Source organism: Leptodactylus fuscus, chromosome 2 (genome assembly GCF_031893055.1).
Source record: "Leptodactylus fuscus isolate aLepFus1 chromosome 2, aLepFus1.hap2, whole genome shotgun sequence".
NCBI lineage: Eukaryota > Metazoa > Chordata > Amphibia > Anura > Leptodactylidae > Leptodactylus > Leptodactylus fuscus.
The window spans coordinates 245695922-245723887 of NC_134266.1; the positions used below are offsets into that span (position 1 = coordinate 245695922).

At 44.6% G+C, this 27966-nt stretch overlaps 1 protein-coding gene across 2 annotated transcripts in view; it reads left to right on the forward strand.

Annotated features, from left to right (window-relative positions):
* The window catches only part of MTUS2 (microtubule associated scaffold protein 2), a 481013-nt gene that overhangs the window by 239361 nt on the left and 213686 nt on the right, over positions 1–27966 (forward strand). The window contains exon 4 of one of the 2 annotated variants that reach the window (XM_075265977.1): positions 21408–21614. In XM_075265977.1, coding sequence (XP_075122078.1) covers positions 21408–21614 — 207 coding nt within the window. The remainder of the gene's footprint in view (positions 1–21407; positions 21615–27966) is intronic. The other variant, XM_075265978.1, reaches the window with a different exon arrangement.

Genomic DNA, 27966 nt, shown 5'->3' on the forward strand with positions numbered 1-27966 from the left:
CCAGAGGATTGGATAAGCAGGTCTGCACACAGTACCACATGCTGTAGGATTAGATACCTGCGTCTGCTTACAGATCCACACGCCAGAGGAATAAATACACGCATCTTCACACAGTTGAACACGCCATAGGATTAGATACACACGTCTGCATACAGTACCACATGCTGTAGGATTAGATACGCGCGTCTACACACAGTTCCACATGCCGTAGGATTAGATACGTGCCTCTTAACACAATACCACACAGGGGAGGATTAGATACGTGCATCTGAACACAGTACCACACTTTGGAGGATTAGATACAGGCCTCTGCACACAGTACCACATGCCAGAGAAGTAGATACGCGTCTCAGCACACAGTTCCACATGGGGAGGATTAGATACGTGCATCTGCACTCAATACCACATACTAGAGTATTAGATACATGCATCTGCATACAGTACCACACGCCAGAGTCATTAGATACATGCATCTGAACACAGTTTCACTTACTGGAGGATTAGATACGCGCCTCTTCACACAATACCACACGGGGAGGATTAGATACACGCATTTGCACACAGTACCACACGCCGGAGGATTAGATATGTGCATCTGCACAAAGTACCACACCAACAAGGATTGGATACTTGCATCTAAACACAGTATTACACGGGGAAGGATTAGATACAGCTTTACTCCAGATATCCATAACAACTAATGACAGGTTTTTCACTGATATCCAAAATGAAATACACATAATCACATGACGCTTATGGACATACACACAAACCACATACAAAGGGGGCCACACGGTGGCACAGTGGTTAGCACTGCAGCCTTGCAGCGCTGGAGTCCTGGTGTTCAAATCCCACCAAGGGCAGAAAACCATCTGCAAGGAGTTTGTATGTTCTCCCCGTGTTTGCATGGATTTCCATCCCATATTCCAAAGACATACTGATAGGGAAAAAATGTACATTGTGAGCTCTATGTGGGGCTCACAATCTACATAAAAAAAAAAAAAAAAAAAAAAACCACATACAAAATACATCAGTGCAAAACTGGACAATTCTTATGGGGCCACTACACAAATATAAAATGTAATATACCCGTGCGAAGCCGGGTCTTCCCTCTAGTATATATATATATATATATATATCTAACTTTATATATATATATATATATACACATATGCATTCTTTTTAAATTTTGTAAAATAATGTTTCATTTCTATACAGCTAATAACAATACATTATGTAACTACCAGCAGATAAAATCTGAAAAGGGTTTTGTGAGAAAAGGATTGTCATAACATTACATTATCATCATATTGGTAATCACATAAACTATGTATATATAATATATTTCATTTTTATTATGATATAATAATACTCTTTCTATACCGATATGACTGCAAATGCTGGATTGTGTTGCCTGAAGATGGCCTTATACAGCATTAAAAGGTTTGTCTAAGACTAGATTTTATGGCCTATCATTAGAATCAATAGGAGACCAGTACGGGGTGACATATGGCTTCCCCAGCGACTGCTGCTCATCTATCATGTGAAATCTTAAAATTGTTAAAGGGAAAAAAATGGACAACCCCTTTAACTTTAAAATCCACTGAGGGCATTGAAATTTTTATTTTTTTTTAAATTATATTCACCTGTCCTCGATGCTCTGGTGTCCTCCTGGTGCAGTCCGATAATTCTGCTAAATAGGTCTCTTCCGGAGTTCTTCCGGTCACGTGACCGCCTAGGCCAGTCTGCGAATGGCATGCCTCTTCCTGAGGCCGCCGGGAGGACACCAGAGCATTGGGAAGAGGTGAGTATGAACTTTTTAAATTTTTTCTCACTGGGAGGTGAAAGAGGTTGTTCAATGCCTGAACAACCCCTTTAAGGCTGCCTTCATACGGAGTAATGGCGGGCTCAATTTGAGCTTATTTTTACAGGCGTAGAAGTCCGAGGCTCGCGTTAACGTTGCATTTACGCAGCTTTTTTTTTACTATGAGCGCATATGCTGCGTTTTTTGCTCACGTACATAGTCCGTTAAAAAACGCGGAGCGTGTACGCGAGCAAAAAACGCTGCGTATGCGCTCATAATAAACAAAATGCCGCGTAAATGCAACATTAATGCGACCCTCGGCCTTCTACGCCTGTAAAAATAAGCTCAAATTGAGCCCGCCGTTACTCCGTGTGAAGGCAGCCTAAGGCTGCCTTCACACGGAGTAAACGCTGGCGTTTTTTGTGTGTTTTTTGCACATAGCGCCGCGTTTACGCCGCGTAGCGTCGCGTTAACGCCGCGTATACGCCGCGTTAACGCCGCGCTATTTAGCGGTGGCGTTGCCCGGCGTTAACGCGGCGTATACGCGGCGTTAACGCGACGCTACGCGGCGTAAACGCGGCGCTATGTGCAAAAAACACACAAAAAACGCCAGCGTTTACTCCGTGTGAATGCAGCCTAAGGATGTTATAATAGCATAGTTGTGATAAGGAAGTCCTTAAGTCAGACTAATAGGTATATTGGGTGGATTCCAAATTACGTCGCACTCCGGAGCGTCAGTGATGCAATGACACAGAAACAAGTTGAATCTGAGCAAAAGCATACTTTATTGAACAAATCATCTTTTCTTATACCCAAAGAAGTGGGTGTACATACAGGGTGTATTATAGAGTAATCATTAACTTGGTAGGCGTATATGGGTGTGTCATTGAGTAATCATTACCCGTTAGGATTCAGCAATTTCTATACATGAGTATTACAAGAATATCCCACCCCTAATCATGAATATTCTAACTGTTCTGACATCTGATGATGAGGTTAACTCAGTGCGCATTACGTAGTGTATGTTTTAGTCACCTTACCGCGTGGCATAACAAAGTCTATTTTAATAACCATCTTATCACTTTATTCCAGCCACTTTATTACTCTGTTTATTATGGGGTGCGGCATTATGTCTGCAAATATTCTGATTAATATGGAATATGTGTCAAGCTGACCTGGAGAGGCATGTTACAAGCTTAAGTTATTGACAGAATGTATACACATATAGGGAATATATATGAACGTATTGATTTCCCTATCAATCCCTCCTTTTGAGAACAGATATGAGACCTCCCTCATCCACAAGTACTTCAATAGCAAGAAGCTATTGTCGGGCCTTCCCGAATTCCCTGAAGGTATGGGAAGGATCATATCTTATTCTCACTTATAGCATTTCACATTTAATCATCATTGCAGGGCTTTGATTCCAAACACATAGTTGTATCAGTCAATCTTTGAAAAAGTCCTTGATTGCAGGAAATTCAGCAGTATCCACAGGTAACAAGTATTGCCGCTACAACTGCCACCGGCACCACGAAAAGGCTTGACATTAGGCAACTCCATTTTCCCAAACCAGATTTGCAGCCAGTGAAGGGCTTGTTGATACCAGAGTTTTCAGCCATCTCTTCAGACAGGGATGTAAGACCCTCTAGTGCTCTAGTGACACTTCCATCAGGGGCTGTATTATTCGGGATAAAAGTACAACCATTAATGTCAATAATTTTGCAAACCCCTCCTTTTTCTACTAATAACTTCTCTTAAACTACTCTATTCCTCCCTGTTACCAAAGAAATTAGACCAAATTGTTCAGCTATTTCCTCTATAAATCTAGGCTGATTTGTAAAAAAAAAAAAAAAAAATCATTTATAAGCCGTATGGTCATCACAGTGTCATTTTGGGTTATCAGCCCGTCGGTCATCTCCCCTTTTTGGAGTGAAGTTACCAGAATCATCAGAAACAAAATCATTATTTTGCTACAGGGCTTTATAGTGGCTTGCGTGAATCCAAGTGGCCTTCCCCTCAAGTGGCGGTAGTAAGGAGGACTTGGAAAGGACCATCAAACCTGGAATAGAATCATAAGCTTGTTTATGCACAAGTGAGAGTCTCTTTTGGAGGCTCTGGACATAACTGATGAAATTGTCACAGTGTATAGGCCTAGCCTAGTGTCTGTGGGAAATACAAGCCTAGCCTTGATGCTGACCTGAATAAAACATTTAAAAGGAGACAATTTATTTATTTATTTTTCCTTTTCCCATTGGCGTGTACCCTATAGGAAATAAACCCAATGGCAAGCACTCTGTGCAGGATTTCCCTAATTTCTCACTTGCTTTCTGACTTTTTAAGCTTTAGGGTATCATTCAGTCTCTCCACTTTTTCCCTAGTTTGTGGATGAAAAGATGTATGAAATGCTTGTGTGACTCCCAACATTTGCATAACATTTTGCATTACCTCTCCTGTAAAACGGATACCTCTGTCAAATTTTATGGCTTCAGATCCACACCTACAGAAAACCTCCAATATCAGTTTCTTTGCAGGGGCTCTTGCAATGGCTTTTGGCATTGGTGGCTGGACGCCTTCCCCTGCGAAAAGATCAACACACACAAACACATACTCATACGTGCCTACCTTAGGTAGTTGTATGAAGTCAATCTGCAGTCATTGAAATGGGTAGAGGGTTTTTGGTGCATGTATCTGGGGCACCTTAACTATACTACCCGGATTGTGTTGTATACATGTGTGTAAATCTGTTGGCAACCACTGGAAACCCAGGTGTGAAACATTGCTTATCCACCAAAACACAAATAGCATTCTTAGACAGGTGGGTTGTACCGTGAACAGCTACAAGGACCTTGGCAGGCATACCCGCAATCCCACCTTCCACAGACCTTCATTGTCCTGAGCTCCAGCCTTTGACCAGACCTTCCATCTCTTCCCCGGTGTTTTCCAAGTTAGAGCCTGTAAAGGTACTTATGTCCATCTGGTTTCACTCAGTACTCACCATTAGAGATGAGCGAACACTAAAATGTTCGAGGTTCGAAATTCGATTCGAACAGCCGCTCAATGTTCGTGTGTTCGAACGGGTTTCGAACCCCATTATAGTCTATGGGGAACAGATACTCGTTAAGGGGGAAACCCAAATCCGTGTCTGGAGGGTCACCAAGTCCACTATGACACCCCAGGAAATGATGCCAACACCTCTGGAATGACACTGGGACAGCAGGGGAAGCATGTCTGGGGGCATCTAACACACCAAAGACCCTCTATTACCCCAACATCACAGCCTAACAACTACACACTTTACACACTCAATACCACATCTCTGACAGTAGGAAAACACCTTGAAACATGTGTATTTGGCACTTGCAGTGAGGAGAGCTTGTCACCAGCAGTGAATTTGGCCCTTGTAGTAAGTTGAGGTTGGCACCAACATTTGTTTTGAAAATCAGGGTGGATTGAGCCTCTAACCAGCAGAGTTTGGGCAAATTCATGGTGGAGGGAGCCTCTAAAAACCCCAGTTTGGACCAATTCATGGTGGAGGGAGCCTCTAACCAGCCCAGTTTGGGCAAATTCATGGTGGAGGGAGCCTCTAAAAAACCCAGTTTGGACCAATTCATGGTGGAGGGAGCCTCTAACCAGCCCAGTTTGGGCAAATTCATGGTGGAGGGAGCCTCTAACCAGCCCAGTTTGGACCAATTAATGGTGGAGGGAGCCTCTAACCAGCCCAGTTTGGACCAATTAATGGTGGAGGGAGCCTCTAACCACCCCAGTTTGGACCAATTCATGGTGGAGGGAGCCTCTAAACAGCCCAGTTTGGGCAAATTCATGGTGGAGGGAGCCTCTAAAAAACCCAGTTTGGACCAATTCATGGTGGAGGGAGCCTCTAACCAGCCCAGTTTGGACCAATTAATGGTGGAGGGAGCCTCTAAACAGCCAAGTTTGGACCAATTCATGGTGGAGGGAGCCTCTAAAAACCCCAGTTTGGACCAATTCATGGTGGAGGGAGCCTCTAACCAGCCCAGTTTGGGCAAATTCATGGTGGAGGGAGCCTCTAAACAGCCCAGTTTGGGCAAATTCATGGTGGAGGGAGCCTCTAACCAGCCCAGTTTGGACCAATTAATGGTGGAGGGAGCCTCTAACCAGCCCAGTTTGGACCAATTAATGGTGGAGGGAGCCTCTAACCAGCCCAGTTTGGACCAATTAATGGTGGAGGGAGCCTCTAACCACCCCAGTTTGGACCAATTCATGGTGGAGGGAGCCTCTAACCAGCCCAGTTTGGACCAATTCATGGTGGAGGGAGCCTCTAAAAAACCCAGTTTGGACCAATTCATGGTGGAGGGAGCCTCTAAACAGCCCAGTTTGGGCAAATTCATGGTGGAGGGAGCCTCTAAACAGCCCAGTTTGGGCAAATTCATGGTGGAGGGAGCCTCTAACCAGCCCAGTTTGGACCAATTAATGGTGGAGGGAGCCTCTAACCAGCCCAGTTTGGACCAATTAATGGTGGAGGGAGCCTCTAACCACCCCAGTTTGGACCAATTCATGGTGGAGGGAGCCTCTAAACAGCCAAGTTTGGACCAATTCATGGTGGAGGGAGCCTCTAAAAACCCCAGTTTGGACCAATTCATGGTGGAGGGAGCCTCTAACCAGCCCAGTTTGGGCAAATTCATGGTGGAGGGAGCCTCTAAACAGCCCAGTTTGGGCAAATTCATGGTGGAGGGAGCCTCTAAAAAACCCAGTTTGGACCAATTCATGGTGGAGGGAGCCTCTAAACAGCCAAGTTTGGACCAATTCATGGTGGAGGGAGCCTCTAAACAGCCAAGTTTGGACCAATTCATGGTGAAGGGAGCCTCTAAAAACCCGTTTGGACCAATTCATGGTGGAGGGAGCCTCTAACCAGCCCAGTTTGGGCAAATTCGTGGTGGAGGGAGCCTCTAAACAGCCCAGTTTGGGCAAATTCATGGTGGAGGGAGCCTCTAACCAGCCCAGTTTGGACCAATTAATGGTGGAGGGAGCCTCTAACCAGCCCAGTTTGGACCAATTAATGGTGGAGGGAGCCTCTAACCACCCCAGTTTGGACCAATTCATGGTGGAGGGAGCCTCTAAACAGCCAAGTTTGGACCAATTCATGGTGGAGGGAGCCTCTAAAAACCCCAGTTTGGACCAATTCATGGTGGAGGGAGCCTCTAACCAGCCCAGTTTGGGCAAATTCATGGTGGAGGGAGCCTCTAAACAGCCCAGTTTGGGCAAATTCATGGTGGAGGGAGCCTCTAAAAAACCCAGTTTGGACCAATTCATGGTGGAGGGAGCCTCTAAACAGCCAAGTTTGGACCAATTCATGGTGGAGGGAGCCTCTAAACAGCCAAGTTTGGACCAATTCATGGTGAAGGGAGCCTCTAAAAACCCGTTTGGACCAATTCATGGTGGAGGGAGCCTCTAACCAGCCCAGTTTGGGCAAATTCATGGTGGAGGGAGCCTCTAAACAGCCCAGTTTGGGCAAATTCATGGTGGAGGGAGCCTCTAACCAGCCCAGTTTGGACCAATTAATGGTGGAGGGAGCCTCTAACCAGCCCAGTTTGGACCAATTAATGGTGGAGGGAGCCTCTAACCAGCCCAGTTTGGACCAATTAATGGTGGAGGGAGCCTCTAACCACCCCAGTTTGGACCAATTCATGGTGGAGGGAGCCTCTAACGAGCCCAGTTTGGGCAAATTCATGGTGGAGGGAGCCTCTAACCAGCCCAGTTTGGACCAATTAATGGTGGAGGGAGCCTCTAACCAGCCCAGTTTGGACCAATTAATGGTGGAGGGAGCCTCTAACCACCCCAGTTTGGACCAATTCATGGTGGAGGGAGCCTCTAAACAGCCAAGTTTGGACCAATTCATGGTGGAGGGAGCCTCTAAAAACCCCAGTTTGGACCAATTCATGGTGGAGGGAGACTCTTACCAGCCCAGTTTGGGCAAATTCATGGTGGAGGGAGCCTCTAAACAGCCCAGTTTGGGCAAATTCATGGTGGAGGGAGCCTCTAACCAGCCCAGTTTGGACCAATTAATGGTGGAGGGAGCCTCTAACCAGCCCAGTTTGGACCAATTAATGGTGGAGGGAGCCTCTAACCACCCCAGTTTGGACCAATTCATGGTGGAGGGAGCCTCTAACCAGCCCAGTTTGGACCAATTCATGGTGGAGGGAGCCTCTAAAAAACCCAGTTTGGACCAATTCATGGTGGAGGGAGCCTCTAAACAGCCCAGTTTGGGCAAATTCATGGTGGAGGGAGCCTCTAAACAGCCCAGTTTGGGCAAATTCATGGTGGAGGGAGCCTCTAACCAGCCCAGTTTGGACCAATTAATGGTGGAGGGAGCCTCTAACCAGCCCAGTTTGGACCAATTAATGGTGGAGGGAGCCTCTAACCACCCCAGTTTGGACCAATTCATGGTGGAGGGAGCCTCTAAACAGCCAAGTTTGGACCAATTCATGGTGGAGGGAGCCTCTAAAAACCCCAGTTTGGACCAATTCATGGTGGAGGGAGCCTCTAACCAGCCCAGTTTGGGCAAATTCATGGTGGAGGGAGCCTCTAACCAGCCCAGTTTGGGCAAATTCATGGTGGAGGGAGCCTCTAAACAGCCCAGTTTGGGCAAATTCATGGTGGAGGGAGCCTCTAACCAGCCCAGTTTGGACCAATTAATGGTGGAGGGAGCCTCTAACCAGCCCAGTTTGGACCAATTAATGGTGGAGGGAGCCTCTAACCAGCCCAGTTTGGACCAATTAATGGTGGAGGGAGCCTCTAACCACCCCAGTTTGGACCAATTCATGGTGGAGGGAGCCTCTAACCAGCCCAGTTTGGGCAAATTCATGGTGGAGGGAGCCTCTAACCAGCCCAGTTTGGACCAATTAATGGTGGAGGGAGCCTCTAACCAGCCCAGTTTGGACCAATTAATGGTGGAGGGAGCCTCTAACCACCCCAGTTTGGACCAATTCATGGTGGAGGGAGCCTCTAAACAGCCAAGTTTGGACCAATTCATGGTGGAGGGAGCCTCTAAAAACCCCAGTTTGGACCAATTCATGGTGGAGGGAGCCTATAACCAGCCCAGTTTGGGCAAATTCATGGTGGAGGGAGCCTCTAAACAGCCCAGTTTGGGCAAATTCATGGTGGAGGGAGCCTCTAACCAGCCCAGTTTGGACCAATTAATGGTGGAGGGAGCCTCTAACCACCCCAGTTTGGACCAATTCATGGTGGAGGGAGCCTCTAAACAGCCAAGTTTGGACCAATTCATGGTGAAGGGAGCCTCTAAAAAACCCGTTTGGACCAATTCATGGTGGAGGGAGCCTCTAACCAGCCCAGTTTGGGCAAATTCATGGTGGAGGGAGCCTCTAAACAGCCCAGTTTGGGCAAATTCATGGTGGAGGGAGCCTCTAAAAAACCCAGTTTGGACCAATTCATGGTGGAGGGAGCCTCTAAACAGCCAAGTTTGGACCAATTCATGGTGGAGGGAGCCTCTAAACAGCCAAGTTTGGACCAATTCATGGTGAAGGGAGCCTCTAAAAACCCGTTTGGACCAATTCATGGTGGAGGGAGCCTCTAACCAGCCCAGTTTGGGCAAATTCATGGTGGAGGGAGCCTCTAAACAGCCCAGTTTGGGCAAATTCATGGTGGAGGGAGCCTCTAACCAGCCCAGTTTGGACCAATTAATGGTGGAGGGAGCCTCTAAAAAACCCAGTTTGGACCAATTCATGGTGGAGGGAGCCTCTAAACAGCCCAGTTTGGGCAAATTCATGGTGGAGGGAGCCTCTAAACAGCCCAGTTTGGACCAATTCATGGTGGAGGGAGCCTCTAAACAGCCCAGTTTGGGCAAATTCATGGTGGAAGGAGCCTCTAACCAGCAGAGTTGTGGGAAAGCAGGGTGGAGGGAGCCTCTAACCAGCAGAGTTGGTGGAAATCAGGGTGGAGGGAGCCTCTAACCAGCAGAGTTGGGGGAAATCATGTTGGAGGGAGCCTAGTATTAGCAGAATTGTGCAATGCTTATGGTGGATGAGTATGAGGATGCGGAGGAATTGGAGAGGTTGAGTACAGACATGGAGTTTCATGTTGGGGTGCTTTACACAGGTGGGCACAAAAATGACGGCTCTACCCAGTGGTGGTTCATTTTTATCAAAGTGAGCCGGTCGGCACTCTCAGCTGACAGACGGGTGCGCTTGTCAGTGATGATGCCACCGGCTGCACTGAACACCCTCTCAGATAGGACGCTGGCGGCAGGACAGGACAGCACCTCCAAGGCATATAGGGCAAGTTCAAGCCACAGGTCCAACTTCGACACCCAATACGTGTAGGGCGCAGAGGGGTCGGAGAGGACAGGGCTGTGGTCGGAAAGGTATTCCCGCAACATGCGCCTATACTTCTCACGCCTGGTGACACTAGGACCCTCCGTGGCGGCACTTTGGCGAGGGGGTGCCATCAAGGTGTCCCAGACCTTAGACAGTGTGCCCCTCGTTTGTGTGGACCGGTGAGAACTTGGTTGCCTACTGGAGGAACTGCCCTCCCTGCCGCCAACGTCACATGCTGGAAACATCTCCATCATATTCTGCACCAATTGCCTGTGGCAAGCATTGATGCGATTGGCCCTCCCCTCTACCGGAATAAAAGACGAGATGTTGTTTTTATACCGGGGGTCAAGGATAGCAAAGATCCAGTACTGGTTGTCCTCCATGATTTTGACAATACGCTTGTCGGTTGTAAAGCACCCCAACATGAACTCAGCCATGTCTGCCACAGTGTTAGTTGGCATGACTCCTCTGGCCCCACCGGAAAGTTCAATCTCCATTTCCTCCTCATCCTCCATGTCTACCCATCCGCGCTGCAACAATGGGACGATTCGAAGTTGCCCGGAAGCCTCCTGTATCACCATCACATCATCGGACAACTCTTCTTCCTCCTCCTCCTCCTCCTCCTCCTCCATTAAACGCAGTGAAGCGGACAGATGTGTGGACCTACTCTCCAGCTGTGACGGATCGGATGCTATCCCTAACTCCTCTGTGTGATCTGAGTTATCCCTGATGTCAATCAGGGATTCTCTCAGAACACACAAGAGCGGGATTGTAAGGCTCACCATCGCATCCTCAGAGCTCACCCTCCTTGTGGACTCCTCAAAGACCCGTAGGATGTCACAAAGGTCTCTCATCCATGGCCACTCATGGATGTGAAACTGAGGCAGCTGACTTTGTGGCACCCTAGGGTTTTGTAGCTGGTATTCCATCAAAGGTCTCTGCTGCTCAACCACTCTATTCAACATCTGAAACGTTGAGTTCCAGCGTGTGGGGACGTCGCACAAAAGCCGGTGTTGTGGCACATGCAGGCGTTGCTGGAGAGATTTTAAGCTAGCAGCGGCTACTGTCGACTTGCGAAAGTGGGCGCACATGCGCCGCACTTTCACCAGTAGCTCTGGAACATTGGGGTAGCTCTTTAGGAAACGTTGCACCACTAGGTTGAAGACGTGGGCCAGGCATGGAACATGTTGGAGTCCGGCAAGCTCCAGAGCTGCTACCAGGTTCCGGCCGTTATCACAAACGACCATGCCTGGGCCCAGGTGCAGCGGCTCAAACCATATTGCCGTCTCATCGAGGAGGGCATCCCTCACCTCGGAGGCAGTGTGCTGTCTGTCCCCCAAGCTGATCAGCTTCAGCACAGCCTGCTGACGTCTACCAACGCCAGTGCTGCAACGTTTCCAACTCGTAGCTGGGGTCAATCTAACAGCGGAGGAGGAGGCGGTGGCGGAGGAGGAGGCGGTGGCGGAGGAGGAGGCGGTAGAGGAGGAGGAGGAGGGGGGTGTTCTTCTCGTGTCCCTGCCAGGAATGTTAGGCGGGGAGACGAGGTACACCGGGCCAGTTTGGGAAGCAGTCCCAGCCTCAACTACATTCACCCAGTGTGCCGTCAGTGAAATGTAGCGTCCCTGTCCGCATGCACTTGTCCACGCGTCGGTGGTCAAGTGGACCTTTGTGCAAAGCGCGGAACTAAGGGCCCGCCTGATGTTGAGTGACACGTGCTGGTGCAAGGCGGGGACGGCACACCGGGAGAAGTAGTGACGGCTAGGGACGGCATAGCGAGGTGCCGCAGTTGCCATCAGGTCCAGGAAGGCGGGAGTTTCAACAAGCCGGAACGCCAACATCTCCTGGGCCAGCAGTTTAGCGATGTTGGCGTTCAAGGCTTGCGCGTGTGGGTGGTTAGCAGTGTATTTCTGCCGCCGCTCCAATGTCTGAGAGATGGTGGGTTGTTGTAAAGAAACGCCTGATGGTGCCTTTGATGGTGCAGGAGAAGGAGATAAGACAGGACCAGGGGAGGATGAGGTAGAAGTCAACAAAGTGGCGGAGGCAGATGAAGTGGTGTCCTGGCTCGTCCTCTGGAGTGCATCGCCAGCACAGTCAGCAGTGGCAGTGGCAGAGGCAGAGGCAGTGGCAGAGGCAGTGGCAGTGGCGTGAACGGCAGGCGGCCTTTGTCCTGCCGTTGCTGCCTGCCACTGATTCCAGTGCTTGGATTCCAAATGACGGCGCATTGAAGTGGTGGACAGGTTGCTCTTCTCAGAGCCCCTAATCAATTTCGAGAGGCAAATTGTGCAGACAACACTATATCTGTCCTCGGCGCATTCCTTGAAAAAACTCCACACCTTCGAGAAACGTGCCCTCGAGGTGGGAGTTTTTCGGGGCTGGGTACGAACTGGAACATCTTGGGAGATTCCGGGTGTGGCCTGGCTTCGCCTAAGCTGCTGACCTCTGCCTCTGCCTCTAGCTACCCTTTTTGGTGCTGCACCTGCCTCAACATCCACACTACTTTCCCCGCTTGACATCCCCCCTGTCCAGGTCGGGTCAGTGTCCTCATCATCCACCACTTCCTCTTCCAACTCCTGTCTCATCTCCTCCTCCCGCACAATGCGCCGGTCAACTGGATGCCCTGACGGCAACTGCGTCACATCATCGTCGATGAGGGTGGGTTGCTGGTCATCCACCACCAAATCGAACGGAGATGGAGGAGACTCTAGTGTTTGAGCATCTGGACACAGATGCTCCTCTGTTAGGTTCGTGGAATCGTGACGTGGAGAGGCAGGTTGAGGGACAATGAAAGGAGCGGAGAACAGCTCTGGGGAGCAGGGACAGTTTGGGTTATTGTTCTGTAAAGCTTCGGAATTTTGGGAGGAAGGAAGACAAGACTGTTGGGTAATAGGAGGAGAGGAGGCAGAGTCTGACTGGCTGCTGGACAATGTGCTGTAAGCGTTCTCTGACAGCCATTGCAAGATCTGTTCCTGGTTCTCGGGCCTACTAAGGTTTGTACCCTGCAGTTTAGTTAATGTGGCAAGCAACCCTGGCACTGTGGAGTGGCGCAATGCTTGCTGCCCCACAGGAGTAGGCACGGGACGCCCTGTGGCTTCACTGCTACCTTGCTCCCCAGAACCATTCCCCCGACCTCGCCCACGGCCTCGTCCACGTCCCTTTCCGGGAGCCTTGCGCATTTTGAATTCCTAGTTAGAAATTGGCACTGTATACCAGTAGTAAAAATTGTGGGTGCACGTAACCCCAATATATTCTTTGAATTCCCAGTCAGACACTGGCACTATATGGCAGTAGCAAGAAATGAGGGTATTTGTATTCCCAATATACTCTTTGAATTCCCAGTCAGACAATGGCACTGTATACCAGTAGTAAAAATTGTGGGTGCACGTAACCCCAATATATTCTTTGAATTACCAGTCAGAAACTGGCACTATATGGCAGTAGCAAGAAATGAGGGTATTTATAACCCCAATATATTCTTTGAATTCCCAGTCAGACAATGGCACTGTATACCAGTAGTAAAAATTGTGGGTGCACGTAACCCCAATATATTCTTTGAATTACCAGTCAGAAACTGGCACTATATGGCAGTAGCAAGAAATGAGGGTATTTGTATTCCCAATATACTCTTTGAATTCCCAGTCAGACAATGGCACTGTATACCAGTAGTAAAAATTGTGGGTGCACGTAACCCCAATATATTCTTTGAATTACCAGTCAGAAACTGGCACTATATGGCAGTAGCAAGAAATGAGGGTATTTATAACCCCAATATATTCTTTGAATTCCCAGTCAGACAATGGCACTGTATACCAGTAGTAAAAATTGTGGGTGCACGTAACCCTAATATATTCTTTGAATTACCAGTCAGAAACTGGCACTATATGGCAGTAGCAAGAAATGAGGGTATTTGTATTCCCAATATACTCTTTGAATTCCCAGTCAGACAATGGCACTGTATACCAGTAGTAAAAATTGTGGGTGCACGTAACCCCAATATATTCTTTGAATTACCAGTCAGAAACTGGCACTATATGGCAGTAGCAAGAAATGAGGGTATTTGTATTCCCAATATACTCTTTGAATTCCCATTCAGACAATGGCACTGTATACCAGTAGTAAAAATTGTGGGTGCACGTAACCCCAATATATTCTTTGAATTACCAGTCAGAAACTGGCACTATATGGCAGTAGCAAGAAATGAGGGTATTTGTATTCCCAATATACTCTTTGAATTCCCAGTCAGACAATGGCACTGTATACCAGTAGTAAAAATTGTGGGTGCACGTAACCCCAATATATTCTTTGAATTACCAGTCAGAAACTGGCACTATATGGCAGTAGCAAGAAATGAGGGTATTTGTATTCCCAATATACTCTTTGAATTCCCAGTCAGACAATGGCACTGTATACCAGTAGTAAAAATTGTGGGTGCACGTAACCCCAATATATTCTTTGAATTACCAGTCAGAAACTGGCACTATATGGCAGTAGCAAGAAATGAGGGTATTTGTATTCCCAATATACTCTTTGAATTCCCAGTCAGACAATGGCACTGTATACCAGTAGTAAAAATTGTGGGTGCACGTAACCCCAATATATTCTTTGAATTACCAGTCAGAAACTGGCACTATATGGCAGTAGCAAGAAATGAGGGTATTTGTATTCCCAATATACTCTTTGAATTCCCAGTCAGACAATGGCACTGTATACCAGTAGTAAAAATTGTGGGTGCACGTAACCCCAATATATTCTTTGAATTACCAGTCAGAAACTGGCACTATATGGCAGTAGCAAGAAATGAGGGTATTTGTATTCCCAATATACTCTTTGAATTCCCAGTCAGACAATGGCACTGTATACCAGTAGTAAAAATTGTGGGTGCACGTAACCCCAATATATTCTTTGAATTACCAGTCAGAAACTGGCACTATATGGCAGTAGCAAGAAATGAGGGTATTTGTATTCCCAATATACTCTTTGAATTCCCAGTCAGACAATGGCACTGTATACCAGTAGTAAAAATTGTGGGTGCACGTAACCGCAATATATTCTTTGAATTACCAGTCAGAAACTGGCACTATATGGCAGTAGCAAGAAATGAGGGTATTTGTATTCCCAATATACTCTTTGAATTCCCAGTCAGACAATGGCACTGTATACCAGTAGTAAAAATTGTGGGTGCACGTAACCCCAATATATTCTTTGAATTCCCAGTCAGACACTGGCACTATATGGCAGTAGCAAGAAATGAGGGTATTTGTATTCCCAATATATTCTTTGAATTCCCAGTCAGACAATGGCACTGTATACCAGTAGTAAAAATTGTGGGTGCACGTAACCCCAATATATTCTTTGAATTACCAGTCAGAAACTGGCACTATATGGCAGTAGCAAGAAATGAGGGTATTTATAACCCCAATATATTCTTTGAATTCCCAGTCAGACAATGGCACTGTATACCAGTAGTAAAAATTGTGGGTGCACGTAACCCCAATATATTCTTTGAATTCCCAGTCAGAAACTGGCACTATATGGCAGTAGCAAGAAATGAGGGTATTTGTATTCCCAATATACTCTTTGAATTCCCAGTCAGACAATGGCACTGTATACCAGTAGTAAAAATTGTGGGTGCACGTAACCCCAATATATTCTTTGAATTACCAGTCAGAAACTGGCACTATATGGCAGTAGCAAGAAATGAGGGTATTTATAACCCCAATATATTCTTTGAATTCCCAGTCAGACAATGGCACTGTATACCAGTAGTAAAAATTGTGGGTGCACGTAACCCCAATATATTCTTTGAATTACCAGTCAGAAACTGGCACTATATGGCAGTAGCAAGAAATGAGGGTATTTATAACCCCAATATATTCTTTGAATTCCCAGTCAGACAATGGCACTGTATACCAGTAGTAAAAATTGTGGGTGCACGTAACCCCAATATATTCTTTGAATTCCCAGTCAGAAACTGGCACTATATGGCAGTAGCAAGAAATGAGGGTATTTGTATTCCCAATATACTCTTTGAATTCCCAGTCAGACAATGGCACTGTATACCAGTAGTAAAAATTGTGGGTGCACGTAACCCCAATATATTCTTTGAATTCCCAGTCAGACACTGGCACTATATGGCAGTAGTAAGAAATGAGGGTATTTGTATTCCCAATATATTCTTTGAATTCCCAGTCAGACAATGGCACTGTATACCAGTAGTAAAAATTGTGGGTGCACGTAACCCCAATATATTCTTTGAATTACCAGTCAGACACTGGCACTATATGGCAGTAGCAAGAAATGAGGGTATTTGTATTCCCAATATATTCTTTGAATTCCCAGTCAGACAATGGCACTGTATACCAGTAGTAAAAATTGTGGGTGCACGTAACCCCAATATATTCTTTGAATTCCCAGTCAGACACTGGCACTATATGGCAGTAGCAAGAAATGAGGGTATTTGTATTCCCAATATATTCTTTGAATTCCCAGTCAGACAATGGCACTGTATACCAGTAGTAAAAATTGTGGGTGCACGTAACCCCAATATATTCTTTGAATTACCAGTCAGAAACTGGCACTATATGGCAGTAGCAAGAAATGAGGGTATTTATAACCCCAATATATTCTTTGAATTCCCAGTCAGACAATGGCACTGTATACCAGTAGTAAAAATTGTGGGTGCACGTAACCCCAATATATTCTTTGAATTCCCAGTCAGACACTGGCACTATATGGCAGTAGCAAGAAATGAGGGTATTTATAACCCCAATATATTCTTTGAATTCCCAGTCAGACAATGGCACTGTATACCAGTAGTAAAAATTGTGGGTGCACGTAACCCCAATATATTCTTTGAATTACCAGTCAGAAACTGGCACTATATGGCAGTAGCAAGAAATGAGGGTATTTGTATTCCCAATATATTCTTTGAATTCCCAGTCAGACAATGGCACTGTATACCAGTAGTAAAAATTGTGGGTGTATATAGCCCCAATTCTATTGCTAGGGGACTTGCAGGGTATTTCTGGGGTGAAGGTGGGGGGGCACACCGTTGGAACGGGTATCGGGGTATATATCGGGTATACGGGAATACACTGACAGTGTATTCCATTCAGGATCCTGGGAAAGCTGGGTTGCGGCGATTGAGCCCGTCAGTGCCACGTTACACTGACAAGCTTCTCCCTGGAATTTAGCTCTTACAAGAGCTGTTGGTTGTCTTCTCCTTCCTATCCTAGCCTGTCCCTGCCTACCCAGAATCTAAGCCCTAGCTAGCTGGACGGAAACCTCCGTCCTCGGTGAATTGCAAGCTCAGAATGACGCGAACCTGGGCGGCGCTGTTCTTTTAAATTAGAGGTCACATGTTTTCGGCAGCCAATGGGTTTTGCCTACTTTTTTCAACGTCACCGGTGTCGTAGTTCCTGTCCCACCTACCCTGCGCTGTTATTGGAGCAAAAAAGGCGCCAGGGAAGGTGGGAGGGGAATCGAGTAATGGCGCACTTTACCACGCGGTGTTCGATTCGATTCGAACATGCCGAACAGCCTAATATCCGATCGAACATGAGTTCGATAGAACACTGTTCGCTCATCTCTACTCACCATGATCAGCAGAGGTGTTCCTGGGGTGTCCTTTCACCTTGGTTTCCTTGCTGCTTTTGTTTGCACCTTGTCTCTGCCTCATTGGTGGCTTTGTGTGTGTCTTTACCTTTTCTTACAGCTACTTCTTTTAGAAGCATCAGGGTTTCCATCAACTGTTTAATAAGACTTCCCATGTTTAATAGGGGTACCTGCTGTTGTAATGAAATCTCTTGCCCTCCATATGGGACCATAGTCATGGGCAACTCTAAAATCATACCTGAAGTCAGTGTATATGTTGTACTGTTTACCTTCTGACCCTCTAAGCAATTCAATGAGCGCCATCAGCTCCATCTCCTGTGCAAACACATGAGGAGGGAGTGGTTCTGCTTTTACTACCTCATGTTGTGTGATCTCTGTATACCCAGTGTAGAACCGTCCATCATCACCAATGTTTCTTGAGCCATCTACAAAAAAAAACTCAACATCTGAATTAATGAGAGGTACATTAAAAACATGTGAAAAACCTAACTTTCCCTGAGCCACAGGCTATAAAATCAACAAATGAATTTCCTTGTCCCATTTCCCCCTTTTTGAATCCACTGCACCAATAGGAACTAGAGCAGCTGGATTCAAAAGCAAGTACTGTATCTCTTTAAGGTTACAAGATGTTTGTAGGCTTTATTGCACCAGAAGGAATTAATTCTGTGATATATTTCCCTATTGCTGGAGGTTACTCCACTATAAGGGACTTTGCTCCTAGCTTTACCACCGGAGAAACTGGCAGATGCCCAATATCATTATCAGGGACTTTGACCACAGTGAGTCAGGTGGGGCTGTATACACTATGCATCTGTATACCCTGTACTGTAGCAGTATATCTACTCTTAATAAATTAACAGGTGACATATCACTGACTATAGTCTATCAATCTGGTCATACATATATGAGCAGTTACAATTTGTGGTACATTGATACAGGATCCTATTGTGAGTTCTAGTTCCCCCGAACTTTCCCTTTATGTGGGGACCTACAGTGACGCTTGGTATGTTCACTATCTCCTCACAGTTATAATACTCAAGACACCTACATGATTTCCTGGCTGGGTTGTATTCCAGGAATTGTAGATTCTCCCATTTTCTCTATTGTGTCCATAACTGATTGCATTATAGATTCATCATTTTTTTCCCTTTAAGATGGACTCTAGATCTGTCCATGTAAATGTTGTTCAGACCCCATAATCTGTCTATAGAAGCCCCTTTACAAATCAAATGAGTCTGGGACATTCTTGAGTAGCACCCTTTTATCTTTTAGACCCCATGGTTTATAATGAGATAATAGTCATTGGTGCTTATTGAAATCTAAAGGGTGAATGATGTTATCCCCCTATAGTCTGAAGATAGGAAGGGTCATTATCCTCTTCCAATGTAACAAAACTTTCCTCTTGCTCTATCGCAGAGGTACTAGGTTCAGGTTCATATGCCCTAGTCTAGATGCAAACATCATGATATAGTCCTTTTCCTTTGTGTGATCTTGGTTCCTCCCTCCCCCCCCCCCCTTTTGGCAAAAACATTATTTACACCAGTCATGGTTTTGCTGTCCATACACACAAGTCCATCCTCCTGATCCTGTTGCAACAGGAGACATGAGATGGGGTTGAGATGGTGGAGGAACTTTACATTTACTATTTTTCTCATATATTATACCTTCCAAAGTCTTTTTCACAATCCAACTACTTTCTTGTTTCATATCTTTCATTACCTCAAACCAAACTTCCTTTTCTGACCAACTTATTGTCATTAACCCATTAATCAGCACTAAGGCTGATCACCAGCTCACTACTGGATCACTTCACATTTCTAGAACTTGCAATAACTTAATAACTTACTTGAATCTTTCTTTCATAACAACTTTGCATGTACACATAACACTATCTCACAAGCATCACAAGCCTTAACCCCTTCAGGTTCCTGCCGGCTAGGTACATTTCCCATGTTTGCACTTTCCTCTATGCCCATCTCTGGTTGACATATAAACCTCTATGTCTCTCAGTACTGTATACCACTACCGTACTCTATAAGATGCCACAGATACTGTACCCTCCTGATCTAACTCCCACTCCAGGCATTTTCTCCCACCCAGTAGCTCACAAAGTGCTTGCTGGGCCCGAGAACAGTTCAGCGACCCCTTTGGCCAAATCGTGACTTCCTAAATTTCAGTCACCTTCCAGTCGCTGATCACCGCCAGGGGAGCTAGATACGGTACAGATATCAGGCTACTTTTTCCATAACAATAGATTCTATATATCAACCAGTGGGTGAAGCAAACTAATGCTAAACAAACAAGAATGACCTAAAACCTTTCAAATTCTCCTGAAATCATGTGAGATAGCGTTGTGCATACTACAAGACAAACAATGACAAACATAAGACAAACATATGACAAGACTTATGCTCTGGCTAGGGGCGTCCCCCTTTGGTTTCCGGACAGAATTACAGAGGATCTATCAGTCATTTCATGTACTTTGTACACCATATCTCTAATTGTCCCTAAGAGGAGGTATCTGGCATGTGAGACCAACCGTCAGGGGCGCTCCTCCCTGATCCACCGGACACGCCAGTCTGATCGCAGGAAGAGTTAGTCTTTTCGGCAGACCCCAACAGACCATTCCATACCCTCCAGGTATTAGGTAGACTCATACATTCACACAGCCGTCACACATTAGACATAACAAAACAGTAATACATAGAGCTATCCAATCCAATATACCATTAAGTATCAAGAATGATATTCTACGGTTCTTTGCCAAATAATATGGGCTGGGAGTACAAAAGACAGACTATAGCATACCTTCAGATCCGGTCCCAGAGTTAGAAGACCCCCAGAAACACAGAGATATTGTAAGTAAGAAGCAATGGTTCTTACCTCACCGGTGATTGTCTGTGTGTCCTTTGATCCTTAACTCTGTTATTGCCGGGTCTCAAGATATTGAGGTCTTTTGCCTTTGCCAACCCCCCGTTGTGCGCCATTTACTGTCAAGGTGTTCCTCAAGTCAGACTAATAGGTATATTGGGTGGATTCCAAATTACGTCGCACTCCGGAGCGTCAGTGATGCAATGACACAGAAACAAGTTGAATCTGAGCAAAAGCATACTTTATTGAACAAATCATCTCTTCTTATACCCAAAGAAGTGGGTGTACATACAGGGTGTATTATAGAGTAATCATTAACTTGGTAGGCGTATATGGGTGTGTCATTGAGTAATCATTACCCGTTAGGATTCAGCAATTTCTATACATGAGTATTACAAGAATATCCCACCCCTAATCATGAATATTCTAACTGTTCTGACATCTGATGATGAGGGTAACTCAGTGCGCATTACGTAGTGTATGTTTTAGTCACCTTACCGCGTGGCATAACAAAGTCTATTTTAATAACCATCTTATCACTTTATTCCAGCCACTTTATTACTCTGTTTATTATGGGGTGCGGCATTATGTCTGCAAATATTCTGATTAATATGGAATATGTGTCAAGCTGACCTGGAGAGGCATGTTACAAGCTTAAGTTATTGACAGAATGTATACACATATAGGGAATATATATGAACGTATTGATTTCCCTATCAGTTGGATGATATTTTTGACCTCATTTTTAGTATCAGACTTCTGAAATTAACTCGCTACATTTCACTTGTCACATTTTATGTTTTTCACAGAAGATCTTAAAAAAGGTTCCATACAAAATGGTGCAAAGTCAAATCTTCCGAAGCCTTGCCAATCTGGCCTTCGTCCTCCTGGCTACTCCCGGTTGCCAGCAGCTAAGCTCGCGGCTTTTGGATTTGTCCGGAGTTCCAGCGTGTCATCGCTGTCGAGCAATCAGTCTAATGAGAGCGTCCAGAGCGAACACAACAGGACAGCTAACAGTAAGTCCTCAGTATTCTGTGACATAATTGGTGTTCTGGCGTGTACAGGCCAACTTTATGACCATGGCCTATTTGGCACGACATAGTACATTGATAGTGGACCAAATTAAAACATGTAGATCTATAGATGTAGTACATAGGGCAATAAGTGAATTGGTTCTTTATATGCAAAGTAGTAAGTAACACTAAGATCTGAGTTTCATGGTGGCAAACTCACTAGAAGCTCCTTGGTCCTCCACCAATGTATTATAGAGTCTTCCTATATATCCCCTAGACCTCTTCAGAAAGCAACTGCTACCTCTACACCCTCCACAGATATCCCTCTGCCCAAGTATATGTACATGTCTTTGGTTTTAGTGGAGGTTCAATAACGTTACAACTTTTCAGTATCTGGATGTAGGTCATTGACTGGCGCCAACGTTTGTTGAATATTGTAACAAGGTAACCTTCTAAATATGATAATTCAGTGGATTCCAATATCAATATCTTAAGAAAAGATCCCATTATTCTTCAGACATATTGTTCAGTCTCAAGATGTGCAGCAAATATTTAGTAAGTTGTGGACCCACCTATGGGACCCTTTCTAATAAGTGGTCTCCTAACTGTGGTCTTGCAAGACTTCATAGAGACAAAAACTAAACTGAGATATGATCATGGGGCTTCTTCTTATTTGTGGGAGACCTAGAAGAAGTACCCCTCCCCCACCTATCACACATTTATAACTTTTGATATGTATTAAAAGTCTCCGTTCTAGTTCCATACTTTTATATAATGAAGTCATCGAGCCTTTATTACATATTTGGCAAGAGACTCAGTCTGTTTTCAGTGACTTTTTTTCCCGGTTGTAGTCTGGGGAACCCTCTTTACTTGTCATTTTGTCATCTTTGCCTGTTCTATTGTGATAACCCTATTAGTTGTGATAAAGAATGTAAAAAGAAAATGTTCAATGGCAACTGGATATAGAGTTTCATATGCGTCTGATAGAACAGAAATTCTAAAGATATGGGGATATTCTCCCCAAATAGAACTGAGTCTAAGAGAGTATATCTCTGTATGTAGGGTTGTATGGCAGGACATATCCATTGTTTTTGTCTATCGTGTGCATTAACCCTAATAGCAGTGGGATATGAGCAGAAGGCCTTTTCTGCAATGTCCATGTGTTTTCAATGGCTATATAAAGGGTTGGCTTCACAAGATGACACTATTTCTTGAGATATTCTGTATATAATGGATAGAGGTAGAATGTGAAGCTCAGGGGACCCAATTCAAAATCTGTAAGGGGACCCTATCTATCCTGTACTAATTGGAATAGTGCTATATTTTATGTGGTAGACACCCCTTAGGGTCCACAGACCTGGTAATAGACCTTCTTATCCTAGTTCTTTTAATGCTTTGTCTATCTGTATTTTTGCACTTTGTCGTGTATTTTATGCTTCTTTGAATCTGATGTAACTTTAAGATGGACCATACCATCAAGACTGAAGAAGGTAGATGGCACGTCCCTTCGACCTCAGATCGTTCTAGTGAGACTTTAAAGATAGATTAGCATATTTCCACCTAGGAAGAGTTTAGCTATAGTGTGTAGGTTGGGCTGACCCAAGCCCGTCACTTTTGCTATCAAGGAAATGAGCTATTGCTCTGCTAACTTTTTGGAGTAATGTCCATGAGGAGAAGTTTTAGATGGGTTCATAGCAACGATAAGAAGATACAAGCCAGAAATAGCAACCTTTTAGTAACCTGCACCCAGGGAAAGCCTGCATAAAGCTTCCACTTTAGCCCTGTTTTGTCCAAAGCTGTGCCTCCATGGAAGATTTTCGTTCCAACAATTCATCTGACTGGGTAGTAACTTCAGTAAAACTGTGAGTTGTTTTCAAGATTCTCAATGATTTTCTGCTTCCTCAATCCTCCACTACCATCAAAGGCAATCCAACCACCATCAAGTGGGATACTTACTATAGGGTGGGCCCTGACAGGGTCATAACTTGAGGGGTTTCAGAGGATGCAGTCTCACCGTGGCCCATGAGCCTTAGGGGTCCCATAAGCACTGGTATCAGTATTGATATTGCAGCTTCCATTTGGCCCATAATCCAAGGATACCCACAGATTCCCCTAACCACACTAAAATGGATTAAACTCCTTAGCACCCGTAACCATCACTATCAAGAATTCACTGTAGGGAGGAGGTAGGGGGCCCCGGACAAAAGATTGCACCAGGGACCACAAGACTTTAGTTACGCCCCTGTTCCCTGGGGTAAACTACAACAAGCAACAACCACAGGCCTTCAGTAATGGTTGGATCCAACTACAGCCTCCATGAACCACTACCACTCCCATCCTCCCTACAGTCTGTCACTTGGTTGCTGCATGACTAGATAAGTAAATATAATAAGAAAATAAATCATGATGTTCCAAGAAGTAGAAAAAAAGCAAATTTTCTATTAAAAATAAAGCGATGGGTGCTGTAGTGTTTGCTCCTACATTTTCCACCTATATGTGATATGCTGTCACACAGTCAGCCGGCGCAGGTTTATCTTTCTGCCTCTTTATCCTTAGTTCACTTCTTATTTAATTGCCCGCAGCTTTGGCACATCAGAGGCGTAGATGTCATTTGGAATATTGAATGTAAAGCTCTTTATTCTCTGACTGTGCTGCCGTGGATTGCTTCTCCTTGTCTCCTCTGGACATGTTTTGCAATGTCGATAACTAGAGTAATACATGCAAACTCTCATCTGAGAATTCATTCTGCATTAGAGAATGATTCACTCACTTCCAATCACATGTGATAATATAACCTTTCCAGCCCCTCCGAGCGCCCGCAGGAGCAGGAGGATTAATCCTTCCCTGGCTCAAGTATTCCTGTCTCTATAATAGGAAAAAGAAAAATGATAAGGAAGCGTTCCCCTGAGTCGTCTCACATCTGAATGGAGCCATGTTTGTTTCAAGGTATCACTTAGCACTTTGCCCTGCTACAAGTGGAACCTATAGGATTTGGAACATGAAAAGGCCTCTTGTCACATTGTCACGTTGCACATAACTTTCCTGCGTATCTGCTGTTTGTTTCCCTCGTCCGCTGTGTTCTTGTTCCTAGCGATTGTACTAGACATGTTTTTCCTATACAGCTTCATATAAAGTGAAATGTTCCCACGCGATATATAGAGTTCCGGATTCCTGGAGTTATAAAGCATTTTATTTCTTTGCATTTATATTGTATTGAGCGGCGGTTTAGGGAACGTTCATATCTACAGGAATCTACATAATCTACAGGAAACCTTGGAGAATCTGTCACCTCTGCTGACATGTCTGTTTTACTAAATAATTGTATGCCTTATGAAATAACAATTATGAAACTTTTATTAGAAGTCTTTGTTGTTATAGTCCTCTGTTATCCCTCCTGGAAATGCATGAGTACATTGACAATAGGTTTTATCAGTCGGAGGTGTGTCTCCATAAACACTATCCAATCAGTGCGGACAATGTTAGGCTTTGTAAGGACACACCCCTTTGACAAGGTGAAGGGAAACACCTACACACATGGAGAAATCGTTGGTCCCCCTCGTTTAATAAAAGAAAAACCCACAATGGTCATAGAAATAACTGGAGTCTGACAAAAGTAATAATAAATAAAAATTCTATGAAAATGAAGAAATGAAAGTCAGACATTGCTTTTCGGTTCAACAGAATTTAAAAAAAAAAAATAAACTTCATGACACAGTCCTGGACAGAAATGAAGGTTCCCTTCACGTAATATTTTGTTGCACAACCTTTTGAAGCAATCTCTGTGATCACACGATTCTGTAACTGTCAGTGAGACTTCTGCACCTCTCAGCAGGTATTCTGGGCCACTCCTTATAAGCAAACTGCTTCAGTTGTCTCGGGTGTGAAGGAGGCCTTTTCCAGACGCCATGTTTCAGCTCCTTCCAAAGATGCTCAATAGGATTTAGGTCAGGGCTCATAGAAGGCCACTTCAGAATAGTCCGATAGTTTTCTCTTAGCCATTCTTGGGTGTTTTTAGCTGTGTATTTTGGGTCAAAGACCAAGCTTTCTGACACTGGGCAGCACATTTCTCTCTAGAATCCCTTGATAGTCTTGAGATTTTATTGTACCCTGAACAAATTCAAGACACCCTGTGACAGATGTTGCAAAGCAACCCCAGAACATAATAGAGCCTCCTCCATGTTTCACAGTAGGGACAGTGTTTTTTTCAAGATATGCTTCATTTTTTCATCTGTGAACATAGAGCTGATGTGCATTGCCAGAAAGTTAGATTTTTGTCTGATCTGTCCGTAGGACATTTTCTCAGAAGCTTTGTGGCTTGTCAACATGTAATGTGGCAAATTCCAGTTTCCCAGATTCCAGTTATTTCTGTGACTATTGTGGATTTTTCTTTCATTAAATGAGGGGGCTCAACAATTTTGTCCACGTGTGTAGTTGTCAATTGATTTGATAATTTCTAGGAGGAACAGCAAAGAGGGAGTTCTAAGAAATATTGCTCCACAATTGTTGCTTTATAAGGAATAAGGAACACAGGTCCTTCTAAAAGGAACATTTCAGGAGTAATGACAAAATCTTATAAAAACGGTGATGTCTACAGACATTAGTTTTAGGGAATATTAGTGTTTGCATGGCGGTATATATGTTGTCACTATATGGTAGTACTATATTGATTGAGACTACATTTCTATGATCTGGGCACTGTAGGGGGCTATTATTTAGGGCACTGAATCAGTGTTTTGCGTGAAAATTTAATTGAAGTATTAATTGTCATGGTAGGGCTTATATACATACATCTGGAATGGATGAATATGTGACTAAAGAATGTATTGAAAGGTTAAGTAAGAAGGTTGACATGTATATTGCTCAAGACTTGGGTATATACAGTCCTATGAAAAAGTTTGGGCACCCCTATTAATCTTAATCATTTTTAGTTCTAAATATTTTGGTGTTTGCAACAGCCATTTCAGTTTGATATATCTAATAACTGATGGACACAGTAATATTTCAGGATTAAAATGAGGTTTATTGTACTAACAGAAAATGCGCAATATGCATTAAACCAAAATTTGACCGGTGCAAAAATATGGGCACCTCAACAGAAAAGTGACATTAATATTTAGTACATCCTCCTTTTGCAAAGATAACAGCCTCTAGTCGCTTCCTGTAGCTTTTCATCAGTTCCTGGATCCTGGATGAAGGTATTTTGGACCATTTCTTTCTACAAAACAATTCAAGTTCAGTTAAGTTTGATGGTCGCCGAACATGGACAGCCCGCTCTCAAATGATCTGAAAACAAAGATTGTTCAACATAGTTGTTCAGGGGAAGGATGCAAAACGTTGTCTCAGAGATTTAACCTGTCAGTTTCCACTGTGAGGAACATAGTAAGGAAATGGAAGACCACAGGGACAGTTCTTGTTAAGCCCAGAAGTGGCAGGCCAAGAAAAATATCAGAAAGGCAGAGAAGAAGAACGGTGAGAACAGTCAAGGACAATCCACAGACCACCTCCAAAGAGCTGCAGCATCATCTTGCTGCAGATGGTGTCACTGTGCATCGGTCAGCAATACAGCGCACTTTGCACAAGGAGAAGCTGTATGGGAGAGTGATGAGAAAGAAGCCGTTTCTGCACGTACGCCACAAATAGAGTTGCCTGAGGTATGAAAAAGCACATTTGGACAAGGCAGCTTCATTTTGGAAACAAAAATTGAGTTGTTTGGTTATAAAAAAAAGGCGTTATGCATGGCGTCCAAAAAGAAACAGCATTCCAAGAAAAACACATGCTACCCACTGTAAAATTTGGTGGAGGTTCCATCATGCTTTGGGGCTGTGTGGCCAATGCCGGCATCGGGAATCTTGTTAAAGTTGAGAGTCGCATGGATTCCACTCAGTATCAGCAGATTCTTGAGAATAATGTTCAAGAATCAGTGACAAAGTTGAAGTTACGCCGGGGATGGATATTTCAGCAAGACAATGATCCAAAACACCGCTCCAAATCCTCAGGCATTCATGCAGAGGAACAATTACAATGTTCTGGAATGGCCACCCCAGTCCCCAGACCTGAATATCATTGAACATCTGTGGGATGATTTGAAGCGGGCTGTCCATGCTCGGCGACCATCTAACTTAACTGAACTTGAATTGTTTGTCCAAAATACCTTTATCCAGGATCCAGGAACTGATTAAAAGCTACAGGAAGCGACTAGAGGCTGTTATCTTTGCAAAAGGAGGATCTACTAAATATTAATGTCACTTTTCTGTTGAGGTGCCCATACTTTTGCACCGGTCAAATTTTGGTTTAATGCATATTGCACATTTTCTGTTAGTACAATAAACCTCATTTCAATCCTGGAATATTACTG